This window comes from Telmatherina bonti (assembly GCF_933228915.1).
Source record: "Telmatherina bonti genome assembly, chromosome: 18".
NCBI lineage: Eukaryota > Metazoa > Chordata > Actinopteri > Atheriniformes > Telmatherinidae > Telmatherina > Telmatherina bonti.
In genome coordinates, this window is record NC_136616.1 from 6,637,777 (window position 1) to 6,652,863 (window position 15,087).

General features: G+C 43.7%; 1 protein-coding gene across 2 annotated transcripts in view; it reads left to right on the forward strand.

Annotated features, from left to right (window-relative positions):
• The window catches only part of rtn3 (reticulon 3), a 36,065-nt gene extending 21,210 nt beyond the window's left edge, over positions 1 to 14,855 (forward strand). For both annotated transcript variants that reach the window (XM_079257732.1, XM_079257731.1), the window contains 6 exons: positions 3,779 to 3,986; positions 7,727 to 7,865; positions 9,466 to 9,535; positions 9,662 to 9,708; positions 11,616 to 11,674; positions 12,457 to 14,855. In XM_079257732.1, the coding sequence (XP_079113858.1) occupies positions 3,779 to 3,986; positions 7,727 to 7,865; positions 9,466 to 9,535; positions 9,662 to 9,708; positions 11,616 to 11,674; positions 12,457 to 12,505 (572 nt within the window). In that variant the 3' untranslated portion in view covers positions 12,506 to 14,855. The remainder of the gene's footprint in view (positions 1 to 3,778; positions 3,987 to 7,726; positions 7,866 to 9,465; positions 9,536 to 9,661; positions 9,709 to 11,615; positions 11,675 to 12,456) is intronic.
• Positions 14,856 to 15,087: the final 232 nt, after the last annotated feature.

Here is a 15,087-nt window from a genome sequence, read left to right on the forward strand (position 1 = left end):
AACGGTTTTGTGCTTGGGTCACAATCTTTAGGTGTGGTAGCTGACGAGTTGAGGTCAGTCAACCAATCACAGCGTACCAGTATTTTCCCACAACCAGCACTGGATCATGTTCTGAGTTTTGTTCTGGTTCAAGCCTTAAACCGTTGTCATGTGTTGCTTCTTCAGACTGTGGATCATAAAATCTACCATTGGATGCAGTGACCACCTGCTGAAGAACGATGGGTCCGTAGAATATGTTTCATGTATCGTGGTTTGAGCTGATCTAGATGTAACATTTCATCTTTGCTTGTTTTGGGCCCTGGAGGGGTTTTCAGGTATTTAAAGCTACTTAACGGATAGAGGGAATTCATTTCAGTCGAGACTGAGGCGGTGCCACTTCCTTCTTTAGCAGATGATCTTGCATATCAGTTATTTATAAAGATCAATTAAAAAAAACATCTAAATAATCTGTTTACTTTTATGTATGTTTTTAAAAATAAAACTAGTTTTATTCTGAATTAACAGAATAATTCTAAAAAATGTTGAAAAGTCCAACATGGCCAAAGATGGATTTTATGATATTCCATTAATTACAAAACTTTAAATTTAAATTATTTTTATATGAAATTCCTATTTTAGGAAGTTTTTTTTTTTTTGTTTTTGTTTTTTTAAAGTGTTTTCCTCATCTAAGTTAAGACAATACGCTGCCACTGAAAGATGGCGGATGGCCTTTATTTTTCCTACATCTGGTTTTAGCACTCTCCCCAGAACACTGGATTAGCGACAGTCTGAGCTGCTGCTTACACATTTTACAGAGAGGAATGATTTTATCCTGTTTTATATTTTAAAAAATACATTTTTCATTTTAGTTTTCTGATATGTTTATGGCGGCATTGAAATTTGGTCTTCACCCTGTTAAATCCTGAAGAGGGGATCTGGCTGTGCTGATGGACCGCTGGGACATGAAAACCTTTTGGAAATCCCTGCGGCTCATTTCATATGGCTCAGTCTATGAATAGTTCCATCTCTGCGGACGAATCAGTTTGACTCTCATCACATCGTATTAAAGACACATAGATCTGCTTTAAAGTCTTCAAAACCTGGAGATCTTCCTGTTTTTATAGCAGAAAGTACATGTTCAGCTAACTGCAGGGCCTGCAGCTGTCATGGAGATGGTGCATGGACGCCACGGCTGCATATGGTGGAGTTATCCCCGGTCCATTTGAGCCAGTGACCCTGTCCTGCCCCGTGTCCTTTAAAGCTCGCCAGTTGTCCTCATATTGTGGGATGAGGTTTAAAAATGGCGGCTTGGTGTCGGCTTGCAAGAAAGAAAGTCAGCGGCGCAGTCGATCCCCAGGATCGGGTTTCTGCCACAGCACACAGGCAGGTCTGTTCAGCGATGATGACGAAAAAGCCTGGTCCAGGAAATCAAAGCCAATCATGCTCATATCTAGGCGCGTTTATTTCAGAGTGGCAATTTCTATCTAGGTTTCAGCAGGAAGCTAAATTAGGAAACGGCCTGCAGTCAGGTCTTTCATCACTCAGTCTGTATCTTAGATGGTTGAAGTCAGTTTTTCCAGCGTTGCTCAGCTCATTGCTCAGTGTCCACATGTGTGGCATACTTAAAGCTGACGCCACAGAACTGAGCCGCTGCCGTCGGAAACCAGAGGACAGCCAGCGTTTAGGTGTGGAAATGAAGTACACTTCATTTCCACACCTAAACGGTCATCACTGCAGCTCTTTCTGGTTGGCTTGCTTTTTATAACGTATTCATAATGTATGAAATGAATAAGGATGCCAATAAAATAAATGCAAATGAATGAATTACATTTTCAATAATGAACTTATTTGACAATTTTATTTCACAAAGGTATACTTTTCAATTACTTATATTTGAAATATGAAAATGATCTGGTTACATTTTTTATTTACTTGTTTAACCTTTTCAAGCATGAGCCAAGAAAAATGGGGGCGGGGATTTTTTTTTTTTTTCAATCTATAGACTTTTAGTCTCTAAAAAATGTGGAAAAAATTAACAAAAATAAATTTTCTATATTTACTCTTTATTACAGGATGATTTTGCACTTAGAGCATTAGTGTATTCCTGTTGTTGTCCACAGAAGGCAAGTTTAGGATTGTGGGTTTTCAGCAAAGTTTCTACCATAAATTGATGCAAAAGGTCTCAAATATGATTATTAGTGTATTAACGGGTTAACGTGTGGAACCGAGACGGAGTTAACCACGCCCCCACTCACAAAGTCACACCCCTTCATTTGAATATCAAGAGCCAGGAAATAACATGACAAACTTAGTTTCACATAATAAGGTACCATTATGAAAGAAATGTTAAATTAATAAAGTGATTGAATTGAATCATGTCATTGAATAGAAAAAATATAAAATTGATTTTACAAAATGTGAAAAGGTTAAAAATACCATTATGAAATAAAAGTGTCATCCAAGAAGTAATTTTTAATCAAATATTTACTTTATTTATTGAATAGAAAATGTATTTATTTTTTAAATATTTTTATGTAGTACCAGATGCCTCCTATTGGTACCTTTTTATGGACAAATCGTCTCATTTCCATTAAAACACGTTTAAATCTCAGTCGTTCCAGTTTAAAATTATTTAATGTCAACAGTTTGACTTTTTTCCTGGTTTACACCAGATTCAGCTGGTTTCCATGGTTGGCAGATAAAGGAAATCATGGAGGTTTGTATGCAGTAGTTCGTCATTTTTAAACCACTAGATTTTGATTTGGAAATGATTTCATGCACACACATCAAAACAAATAACTCCCAGCACCCCCTGATGGTCCCATGACTTCATAATAAAAGAGACAGAAACACCAGAATGTCCTGTATCTCTGAAGAACCAGTTTAATCTGGTGGAAGCCCGTAAAAATGTATCATGACTTCTCCCAAATGAAAAGGGGACGTTAAAGACTGGTTGCCTGTGACTGTGAGGTCACAAGACGAAGTATCTGATACATTTAAAAATAAACTAATTTGATCAATTAAATTTAGCATAAAAACACTGTTCATGAAGCGGCCAATCAGAGGAGCTGTAGAAGGATGCAGATGGATGAAACTGCTGCTGGTCCCCATGGTAACGATGTTTTTATGTGCGTGTGTCTCTTTAAGAGCAGCGCACGATGAAAGCAGGGCGCCTGGCCTCAGCTAGGTTATGAGGAGATGGGGAGGGAAAATGAATCTGGTCTGTCAAACTCCGGTTGCTTCCCTGCAGGCACCGACAGCAAAGGATGCTGGGAGGACACAAGCATACCTCTGCAGAGAAACCGGCTTTGTTTCCTGTCTGAATCATGAGCATTCCTGTTGGTTTGTAGCGGGCAGGAGCAGGAATAATCGCTCTTTGCTGAACAGACTCCTCATTCCCTTCCACTGGAATGACACTTCCTACCGCGTCCCCGTTAAGTTGCTCCCATTAAAGCCTTCTGGTCCCCGGGGCATTGGGCCACGTGCATCTGCAGCAGCACTCGCACCAGGCTTTTTCACCCACACTCGGGGAGGAGGGGCCGTTTGAGGGTGCCGGCCCCCTCCACGGTTATGTAACCGGCTGTCGTCCAGGCTCCTGAGTGCCAGCTTCTCCTGAAACGTTCATTCTGCTGCAGGAAGAGTCTAACACGTCAAATCAGTGACTTACACATGATCAGCGGTCAGTTTTAACGGTGTTCTACCTGGTCCTGTTCGGCCTCCTGCATGTCTGAATTCAGATAGGACCATACATGAGTTCCTACGTTACGCTAACCCCCCTCCCACCTCTGCCTCTCTGCAGTGAAGGACCTGATACACTGGCGAGACCCCAAGAAGTCGGGCTTGGTGTTCGGCCTGTCCATGCTGCTGCTGCTGTCGCTGGCAGCCTTCAGCGTCATCAGTGTCGCCTCCTACCTGCTGCTCGCTCTGCTCTGCGTCACCATCACCTTCCGCATCTACAAGTCCGTCGTCCAGGCCGTGCAGAAGTCCAACGACGGACATCCTTTCAAGTAAGACTAACTCTGCTGGTTTTTCACTGGTAAGACGTAGACAACTAGAAAAGAGATCAATATTTTTCCACTTATTACGCTCAGTCAACTTCAGTCCTAATCAAAGATGCCAAATATGTAATTATCTAAATAAATTTAACCCTTTAAATGTCTGTTTGATGGCACAATATCACTTTTTATGAAAAAAATCAGGCTTTCAAACGGACTGAGGATTAAATTATTTAAATCATTTCTATTTGCTTTTGATTGTGACTGAAGTAAAAGAGAAATGTTGTAAAGCGTTAAACTTCGCTCTGAGGTAGAGGACAATGCTTTTCAGTGTTGGAGCTCGACATGTCTGCCTTTTGTTTTTATGGAGAGACTTTTATGATGGAAGGAAACTTCAGAGAACCTAAAACCACCAGCGAGATCCTCCTCAGATGTTCCTCTCCCATCAACTCTTTTATTTTAACGGTTTTTTCCACCAGCAGCGTCGGCCAAACTAGCTTCATGTTTATTTCCAACACCAACCAGAATGAAGTAAACAGTCGGGTCTAACTCGTCAGAACAGGATTCATCCGAAGTGTATAAAATAAATCTAATCAGCCAGTCCAAGAAGATGGACCTCCTCCCTGGTTCCGGTTCCGATGGAGGTATTCCTCCCTGGTTCCGGTTCCGATGGAGGTTTTCCTCCCTGGTTCAGATGGAGGTATTCCACCCTGGTTCCGGTTCCGATGGAGGTATTCCACCCTGGTTCCGGTTCCGATGGAGGTTTTCCTCCCTGGTTTCGATGGAGGTTTTCCTCCCTGGTTCCGGTTCCGATGGAGGTAATCCACCCTGGTTCCGGTTCCGATGGAGGTTTTCCTCCCTGGTTCAGATGGAGGTATTCCACCCTGGTTCCGGTTCCGATGGAGGTATTCCACCCTGGTTCCGGTTCCGATGGAGGTTTTCCTCCCTGGTTTCGATGGAGGTTTTCCTCCCTGGTTCCGGTTCCGATGGAGGTAATCCACCCTGGTTCCGGTTCCGATGGAGGTTTTCCTCCCTGGTTCAGATGGAGGTATTCCACCCTGGTTCCGGTTCCGATGGAGGTATTCCACCCTGGTTCCGGTTCCGATGGAGGTATTCCACCCTGGTTCCGGTTCCGATGGAGGTATTCCACCCTGGTTCCGGTTCCGATGGAGGTATTCCACCCTGGTTCCGGTTCCGATGGAGGTATTCCTCCCTGGTTCCGGTTCCGATGGAGGTATTCCACCCTGGTTCCGGTTCCGATGGAGGTATTCCACCCTGGTTCCGGTTCCGATGGAGGTTTTCCTCCCTGGTTTCGATGGAGGTTTTCCTCCCTGGTTCCGGTTCCGATGGAGGTATTCCACCCTGGTTCCGGTTCCGATGGAGGTTTTCCTCCCAGGTTTCGATGGAGGTTTTCCTCCCTGGTTCCGGTTCCGATGGAGGTATTCCTCCCTTGTCTTTTTGTGCACCACAGGAATGAATCAAACGGAAGCTTTGATCCATTCTGGGGTTTCTTTAGCTTGGCCGTTATCTATGAACTGGTTAATATGAACTGGTTATTGTGAACCAGTTCATGATGTGGACCATATGATGGATTTATTTAAATGGGGTTGTAGTTGGACTGTAAAGATCTGGACTGAATGAAACCTTTCACGTTTCATCATGTGGAGTGGAAATAGACTAAAATATCTCAGTAGGAGACTTCTAAACTAAAAAACGATCTGCGAAGCAGAAATGTGTGTACAATAGGTTGTACAGTGTGTTGCGTGTGCAGGTGGAAAGTTACTCGAATAGCTTGAAGTTTGTAGCTCGTTTGTATCAACACAGTCATATTTGTGCCTGTAACTTCTGACTGGTTTCTGCTTTGAATCGTCTGAACCAGTTCAGTGTCAGCTCAGGAGTTTTAACATGTCTGTGAGCTGTTATGTTCCAGCGTGAGGCCATGACCAATCCCTGGTCATCAGGAGGTGGTTTTTGTCCTGGAAAAATGTCTCCACGTGTAGCAGATCAGAGAGAAACAGCCATAAAATACCAAACCATTTACTGGTACTTGCTTTGTTGTGTAACTTTGTAGCAGAGATTTGCCCGTAATGCAGGTCTTCATCAGCGTCATGTTGCAGTCATGATCCATATCAGCCTGGCTGGCTTGACATTGCTATCTGAAACACATGAGCTATGGTGGCATGTCAGAAACGGGCTGCGTTACCCCAACGTGTTCCCTGCTGACTCTGAGCAACATAAGTTTTATTCAACATCGTGCAGTGAATCCTGAAACCAGACTTCTCATCATGGCTGGATCAAACTATCAGATATGATCTTATTCAAGAATGATATCTGGCCATGGGAAAGCAGATTAACGTAAATGTTAAGATTGCCAGGGCTTGGTGGGACTCTTACGGAGCTAGAATATGGTTTGCAACTTGTATCTGCATGTTTGAAGCTGTAACAAGTACGGGTAAAACACAAGTCTGAAAATACGAGTAGATTATACAAGGACAAAACTTTTACACACCTAATAAAAAAAAAAAAAGAATATGATCTCTCTAATCCCTAACCAATCTCAGACAGGAAGGCGGAGATTACGAGTCCACAGCCACATTTTACATCATGTACGTCTGAAACTGGGGGTCGCCAGATCTTTTTAGGGGGATGCCTGATAATGGTACAAAATATATATCCTACATTAGATAGATGTGAGATTTTTATGAGGGATGTAAAATTTAAAGCATCAGTACAGAAAGAAATATGTGAAATATTTTAATGCAATATGAATAGATGTTACGTTAGTGTCGGAATTTGCATCATCTCTGCGAGAGAAGCTGATTTTGGGCATGTTGATCCCTGTTACAGTGGTCACCCAAATCCACCAAAAACCACTTTATCCTCATTCTTTTAAAGTTCAGACCCTTTCCAGCTTTACTCTTACAGGATAAAACATCTGATATATATCCAACATTAACCACTCAGTCATGGCTCAAAGTTTTAGAACCATTGATGTAGAGAAAAGTACGTCTAACCAAGGCCAGCGCGACCGTCGGGGTTTCCTACAGCTGAGTCGGTTTATGGAAACTCCTCGCTACTGTCGGCTCATTCTGCTAAGTTTCCTGAATGTTAAATTCATCCGCAAACCGACGCGCCTTTCGGGAGCCGATGGTGATGCTCATCTGGCCGTCTGAGCCGAACTTGAGTCGGTTCATAAAATGTTTCATACTTGTACAACTTCCTAGTATTTTCAGACTTGTAGAACTACTCAGAACTTGCAGGTTTGGTTTTGACTTGTGCTTGTTGCAGTTTCATGTAAGGAGATAAAAGCTACTAAATGTTTGCTCCTGTCTTGGATCCATACAATCCTCCCTTTCGGCCTTAAATTTGTTGTTCTCTTAATATCAGTTTTTGCTGATTGGACGCAACAAGATCAGCTGACCCTGAAACCTTTTAGACCTTTTCTGGAACACCTGAACTACGGAGGAAGCTCGCCCAGCTGACTGTTCAGAGTATTTAACTAAACAGAAGTCCAGATTTTTCCATTTTAAACCAAACTTCAGCCTCTTCAGTGAGAGAGGAAAAGTTTGCTAATAAATCATTTTGTCATTGATCTCGTTGGTAACCCTGCTGGGCTCGGAGTGTGCCGTGGAACCGTGTCTGCAGCCTCCTCTGACTCTTCCAGGCTGGTTATTTATGGTTTCCTGCAGCATCTCTGCTCCAGCACTCAGCCTCATTTTCTGGTCTCCTTTCTCTCCGCCATCCCTCTGCAGAGCTCTGATAGATAAGGATGTCAGCATCCCTCCTGAGACGTTCCGCAAGCACGTGGACGCCAGTCTGACCTACATCAACCGAGCCCTGAAGCAGATGAGCCGCCTATTCCTGGTCGAGGACCTCGTGGACTCTCTAAAGGTGAGCAGTTCCAGCCGCCATCCACAGCGGTCTCCTTCGTTCATCACGTTAATGACAGCCTCCCGGTTAACACGGTAACGTGTTCACCGCATGGTTTACATGTACACAACCAGTACTAACCAGTAACTTTTACCAGGTGGGAAATACTAGTAAGTGTGAAAGTACTGTGAGTGTAGAAGTCAGGTGGAATACTAATAAAAGTATGATTATTGCTAAAGGAATGAGGACGCCCTGGCTTTGGTCATGATCCGGGCTCAGGACGAGGACTCGTCATGTGGGAGGGGCAGTTTCCCTCTGCAGAGCCAGTTCAGGTGGTTTCCTCCCTGCTGAGCTGTTCAGGGTGTGAACAACCAGGAGATTAACCTTTGGCCAGATGCAGAACACGCCTACACGCCAGATTGATCTTAGAGGGTTTTATGAGCTGTGGAAAGCAGTAAAACTTCATCAGATTAACAATTATTCCTGCTAAAAACTGTATCTTCCTGTATATTCCTGCTAAAATCTTCTCTGTGAAACGTCATGAAAATTCCTCCACAGGTGACGTCTGACCTCCACCTGTCTGTTTCACCAACATCTGGAGGATGCTGGTTCATTTTATCTGGATCTGGTTCCCACGGTGCCGCCAGTTTGGGGCCCTCTGAAACCAGTACACAACCCAGTAGTAGTTTGTATGTGAGCTTCTTGTCTACTTGACCTCAGCTGGAATTGGACCAGTTACCCCAGTTCCACTATAACTTCTGCCTAACCGACCAAATTCCTCCGGCGGGCTGGGTCTCCACGCCACCTGCTGTATTTCATCAGCGTCTCTCCAAACGTCGTGGTTCTCGTTCCTGAAATCTTCCCACTTCACCTTTACCTGCTCCAACCGTTCTCTGCATCCCAGTTTGAGGTGGTAACGAGACTTACTGGCCGTGGAAATGAGATGATGTCTTCATGATAGACAAACCATCCATCCAGACAAGACAGTCCGTTAGTTTCAGAGCTGAGTGAACTAACTGGGATGGTTATCAGTTACCACTGGTCTGACCTGGTCTGGACTGGTCTGGACTCTCCTGAGCTGGTGTGGACTGGTCTGGACTGGTCTGACCTGGTCTGGACTGGCCTGAGCTGGTGTGGACTGGTCTGACCTGGTCTGAACTGGCCTGGACTGGTCTGAACTGGCGTGGACTGGCCTGGACTGGTCTGAACTGGCGTGGACTGGCCTGGACTGGTCTGAACTGGCGTGGACTGGTCTGACCTGGCGTGGACTGGCCTGACCTGGTCTGGACTGGCCTGGACTGGTCTGAGCTGGCATGGACTGGTCTGACCTGGTCTGGACTGGTCTGAGCTGGTGTGGACTGGTCTGGACTGGCCTGAGCTGGTGTGGACTGGTCTGACCTGGTCTGAACTGGCGTGGACTGGTCTGAGCTGGTGTGGACTGGTCTGACCTGGTCTGAGCTGGTGTGGACTGGTCTGGACTGGCCTGAGCTGGTGTGGACTGGTCTGACCTGGCCTGGACTGGTCTGAACTGGTGTGGACTGGTCTGAACTGGTGTGGACTGGCCTGACCTGGTCTAAACTGGCCTGAACTGGTCCTCTGGGCCTCTGTGTCTCTCCCCCAGCTGGCTGTGGTCATGTGGTTGCTGACTTACGTCGGAGCAGTCTTCAATGGAATCACCCTCCTCATCCTGGGTAAGCTCCATGGCAACCAACATCCCATAGTCACCGGTTTTTGTTGTTTATCTGTTGAAACGCTGAGTTGTTGCCATGGTGACTGGTACCGGCCTGAACTGTGATGTCCGTCTGTCTGTCCTCCAGCTGATATCCTGCTATTTGCCGTCCCTCCCGTCTACGAGAAGAACAAGGTGAGTCACCGAAGACGTGGCCAGTGATGTCACCTCGCCATGACATCACTGGATGACTCGTCTTCATCACACACTGGAGCCTTTCTTCTGCTGTCATCCTCTTGCATCACTGCCTCTACATCCCCCCTCCTCCCTACTCTCTTTCATCTCCTCCATCCCTCTCCTCTCCATCATCTCCTCTATCCTTCCTCCTTCATCTCCTCTATCCTTCCTCCTTCATCTCCTCCTCTCCTTCCTCCCTCTTCTCCTCCATCCCCCCATCTTTCTCATCTCCTCCCTCTCTGCTCCCCTCTATCCCTCCTCCCTTCTCTCCTTCATCTCCTCCTCTCCTCTATCCCTCCTCCCTTCTCTCCTTCATCTCCTCCTCTCCTCTATCCCTCCCCCCTTCTCTCCTTCATCTCCTCCTCTCCTCTATCCCTCCTCCCTTCTCTCCTTCATCTCCTCCTCTCCTCTATCCCTCCTCCCTTCTCTCCTTCATCTCCTCCTCTCCTCTATCCCTCCTCCCTTCTCTCCTTCATCTCCTCCTCTCCTCTATCCCTCCTCCCTTCTCTCCTTCATCTCCTCCTCTCCTCTATCCCTCCTCCCTTCTCTCCTTCATCTCCTCCTCTCCTCTATCCCTCCTCCCTTCTCTCCTTCATCTCCTCCTCTCCTCTATCCCTCCTCCCTTCTCTCCTTCATCTCCTCCTCTCCTCTATCCCTCCTCCCTTCTCTCCTTCATCTCCTCCTCTCCTCTATCCCTCCCCCCTTCTCTCCTTCATCTCCTCCTCTCCTCTATCCCTCCCCCCTTCTCTCCTTCATCTCCTCCTCTCCTCTATCCCTCCTCCCTTCTCTCCTTCATCTCCTCCTCTCCTCTATCCCTCCTCCCTTCTCTCCTTCATCTCCTCCTCTCCTCTATCCCTCCCCCCTTCTCTCCTTCATCTCCTCCTCTCCTCTATCCCTCCCCCCTTCTCTCCTTCATCTCCTCCTCTCCTCTATCCCTCCTCCCTTCTCTCCTTCATCTCCTCCTCTCCTCTATCCCTCCTCCCTTCTCTCCTTCATCTCCTCCTCTATCCCTCCCCCCTTCTCTCCTTCATCTCCTCCTCTCCTCTATCCCTCCTCCCTTCTCTCCTTCATCTCCTCCTCTCCTCTATCCCTCCCCCCTTCTCTCCTTCATCTCCTCCTCTCCTCTATCCCTCCTCCCTTCTCTCCTTCATCTCCTCCTCTATCCCTCCCCCCTTCTCTCCTTCATCTCCTCCTCTCCTCTATCCCTCCTCCCTTCTCTCCTTCATCTCCTCTCCTCTCCTCTCCTCTCCTCCCTCCCTCCCTCCCTCCCTCCCTCCCTGCTCTCCTCCATCCCTCCGTCTTCGTATCCTACTCCAACACACTTGACTCAGATCAATGTGCAGAACTTCGACTGTAGGATGCGTGTGAATTTAGTCAGGTGCGTTGGAGCAGGAAATGTTGAAAACCTGCAGGACAGCGTCCCGCGAGGACCCACTATATCATCATTTGTAGTTTTTAATGATCTACATCTTGTTTAAAGTATTTATCTAAGAAATTTTAATGTTTTTATTTCCTCACTTTAGTCAATAAGTCATTACGAATTTTATCACCAAATTGTTTTGACTTTTTGGTTTTTATTTAATATGATCTTTAAGATTTGTATTTTGGAAATTTTAATAGATTTTATTTCTTTGTTTAAATTGAATCATGTCATAATGTGTTCATTTATTTCTCACATTGTTTTTTATATTCATTTTTATTTTATTTTTTGGTCGTGTCCAGCATTTAAGCAAGGAGAATATTATTTTTAAGAAATTCATTTGTAATTTTATTTTATCATTTTAAACCCCCCGAAAAAATTATTTCCCATTGTCTCGACAGTTTACAACTTGAATATTAAATCTGAATTACTTTTCTCCTTCCAGACCCAGATTGATCAATACATTGACCTTGCACGCACTCAAGTCAACACCACGATTGCAAAGTAAGTTATGTTGTTATTATGTTATGTTGTTATAAAGTTGTTGTTGTTATAAAGTTATGTTATAGTTGTTAGAATGTTGTTAGAATGTTAGAAAGTTATAATGTTATAGTTGTTATAATGTTATAAAGTTGTTGTTGTTATAAAGTTGTTGTTATAAAGTTGTTATAATGTTATAGTTGTTATAATGTTATAAAGTTGTTGTTATAAAGTTGTTGTTGTTATAAAGTTATGTTATAGTTGTTATAATGTTGTTATAAAGTTATGTTAGAAAGTTATAATGTTATAGTTGTTATAATGTTGTTATAAAGTTGTTGTTATAAAGTTGTTATAATGTTAGAAAGTTATGTTATAGTTGTTATAATGTTATAAAGTTGTTGTTATAAAGTTGTTATAATGTTATAGTTGTTATAATGTTATAAAGTTATGTTAGAAAGTTATAATGTTATAGTTGTTATAATGTTGTTATAAATTTGTTGTTATAAAGTTGTTATAATGTTATAGTTGTTATAATGTTGTTATAAAGTTGTTAGAATGTTAGAAAGTTATGTTATAGTTGTTATAATGTTGTTATAAAGTTGTTGTTGTTATAAAGTTGTTATGTTATAGTTGTTATAATGTTGTTATAAAGTCGTTATAATGTTAGAAAGTTAGAATGTTATAGTTATAATGTTGTTATAAAGTTGTTGTTATAAAGTTGTTATAATGTTATAATGTTATAGTTGTTATAATGTTGTTATAACTCAGACGTGACACTTTGTGCTCTCGGCTCTTTTTCTCGCCAGGTTGCAGGAGAAGCTGCCTGGCGCCATGAAACGCAGTAAAACTGAATGATCCCGCATCCAACGCCACCTCCACGTCACCATCGTCCTCATCTCCATCGCCATTGTGGACCCCCGGCCCCTCCCCCGCCTAACGGTCCGCTCCACCCGCCATCTCCACCCTGACCACACTGAAGCCTGCTTGGTAGAGAATCTCTGATGTTCGACGTAAAACTTTGCAGCTTAACCGGCAGCACTAGAAACGCGGCAGGAGGTGGTGATGTCACGCTGCCGCCGCCAGATGGAGGCATCGTGGCGTGAACTAGACCGAACGGATGACCTGGCTCTGTCGCGCCCAGGGAGTGGGGGGTGGGAGGTGACGATGATGATGAAGATGAAGACAACTGTCAGGAAAAGCAAACGTCTCTGAAAAAGCTGCGTTTGGAGGCGATTTCCAGACCCTGGACGGCGGTTTCCGCGGCAACAACCCGAACTCTGAGCCAGCGTCATCCTTCGCTCTAGCTCGCCTTCTGTTGACACGCTGTCATCAGCTCCATGTAAATAAACCGTTAGATGATTACAGGCTCCGCTGCGTCAAACACACCCGCTTGGCTTTTTATACGGACCCCCCTCTCACACACACACACACACACACCCACACACACACACACACACACACACGTCGCATTCAGGCGTCAGCTTCACTTGTATATTTTGACTTTTCTTCTTACTTCTAACTGTTAGTGATATTATGGATAGGACGGCCGCTTCGACTCCCTTCTAGCTAAGTTAAGTGTTACTTCTTCTTTTAACTAGTCGGCTCTGTAGAAGTTAACTGGTTGGTTTGTTGACCAGTTGCCAGAACCCCAGAAATCCAAACAACCCCCCAAAAACCTTCCCGGCTCAGAAAGAGCGCTATGTCTGCAAATTCTTTATTATAACAAGCCGATGAAAGTGAGATTAAAGCGGGTAAATTAAGCAGAATATTGGATTAAAAGAAACATTTAACATCATTTACTGGATTTAATTCATTCATTCTGAAAAAAGAAAAATCTAAAACAATTTTAACATTTAATTGTTTAACTTGAGGATAAGTTTGTTTTGACACAAAAGAAGTTGATCCTTGTTTTATATTTCAGTTCATTAATCTGTTCTAATGTTTGATTTCATTCACTGGATTCATTTTGTTTCATTCAGCTTTATATTGATAACATAAAAAATTATTTAAAATTACATTATTATCACTGTTTAATTTTAAAAATTTAAAAATATTAAAGCAGGATAATTAACTGAAAAATTAAGAAAATCTCATTTAAGGCTATTTTCTGGATTTAATTATTAATTCTGCTTTATTTAAAATCTAAGTTTTCTTTTATATTTATTAATGTGACAAAATAATTAGAAACTATAATAAATTTGCTGACATTAAAGCAAGTAAATCAGCTGAAATATGATTTTTCTGGTTTGAAACGAACATTTTGCTGTTTAGTTATTAAAACTGGGGAATAATGAGTTTATTTATCGCGTTGCATCTCGTTTGGAAAACATGAGCAGGTTGAAGCAGGTAAATTAGCTGAAAGTTTAAAACATTTATTTCAAGCTTCTTTTTTTTTATTTGCTTTGTTTAACTTTCTAAAACTGAGTTTTTGTTGAAAATTTAGTCATAAATTGTTTCTTTTTGGCAGAAAAACTTGAAAAAGTTTGTTGAAGTCAGTAAATTTTCCTGCTTTGGTCTCGTGGATGTGATGGTTTCCCTCGGTAAAGTTTAGAGATTTAGGCTTTGTTTAGATAAATAAAAGTAAATATGTTGGATGAGAGAAGCTGCAGAACATAAATCCATTTTTCTGAGTGATTATTCTAGAAATCTTTGTTTGGCTTTTCTTTCTCGTCGTCATGGCAACTCCCCCGTATCCGTCGGCTGTCTCGCACCTCCACCCAGACGTTACTCCTCCTCTTTGTTTCCACGGTGACTCTGGACGTCGCTATGGACAGAACCGAGTTGCTTTGCAGCGCCAAGCTGAATGGAAATGAGACCAGAACCAGAACCAGGACTGCAGGCTGTTTTCAGCACAAAGTCGCTCCTCTCTGCATGCTGAATATTTACTCTCCACGCGGGTCCACGGGCCTCCCGGACCTGAGGTGGACGTGTCCGGAGTCGGTTTGTTCCAGTAGATTGTAAGATGTGAATAAAGACGTTCCCTGTCGGCATGTCGGTGTTTTCTCCGTTTTCTCACCTCAGCGAGCGGCAGGAACGTTGCTCCTTCATCCCTCACTAACATCAGCTCCGTTTTGTATCGGCTCTTTGACTTTTGTTCGGATTTTCAAGCTTTCTGGAGAGATGTTGCAGGAAAAAAGCAAAGTGGAATAAGTATGTGGTCTCTGTACTGATGTCAAAGTGAAATTAATAAAACAGCTCAAAGGCGTGTCTGTGGCCTGGCGTCTCTGTTGGGGGCGGGGTTACCGCAGCGTGGGGGTTACAGCGGTTTGCGGGATTAAAGCGTGTGTTTCGGGAGGGGGGGGTTAAACTTTCTCATTGTACAGCAGCTTCACTGAGAAGCTTCAAGATGTGAAGTCGTAAAACAGCAGGGTGCCTAACATCTGGCCCAGGGCCCAAAATGGGCCGACCGGAGCGTCCCATCTGGTCCACAGCATGAA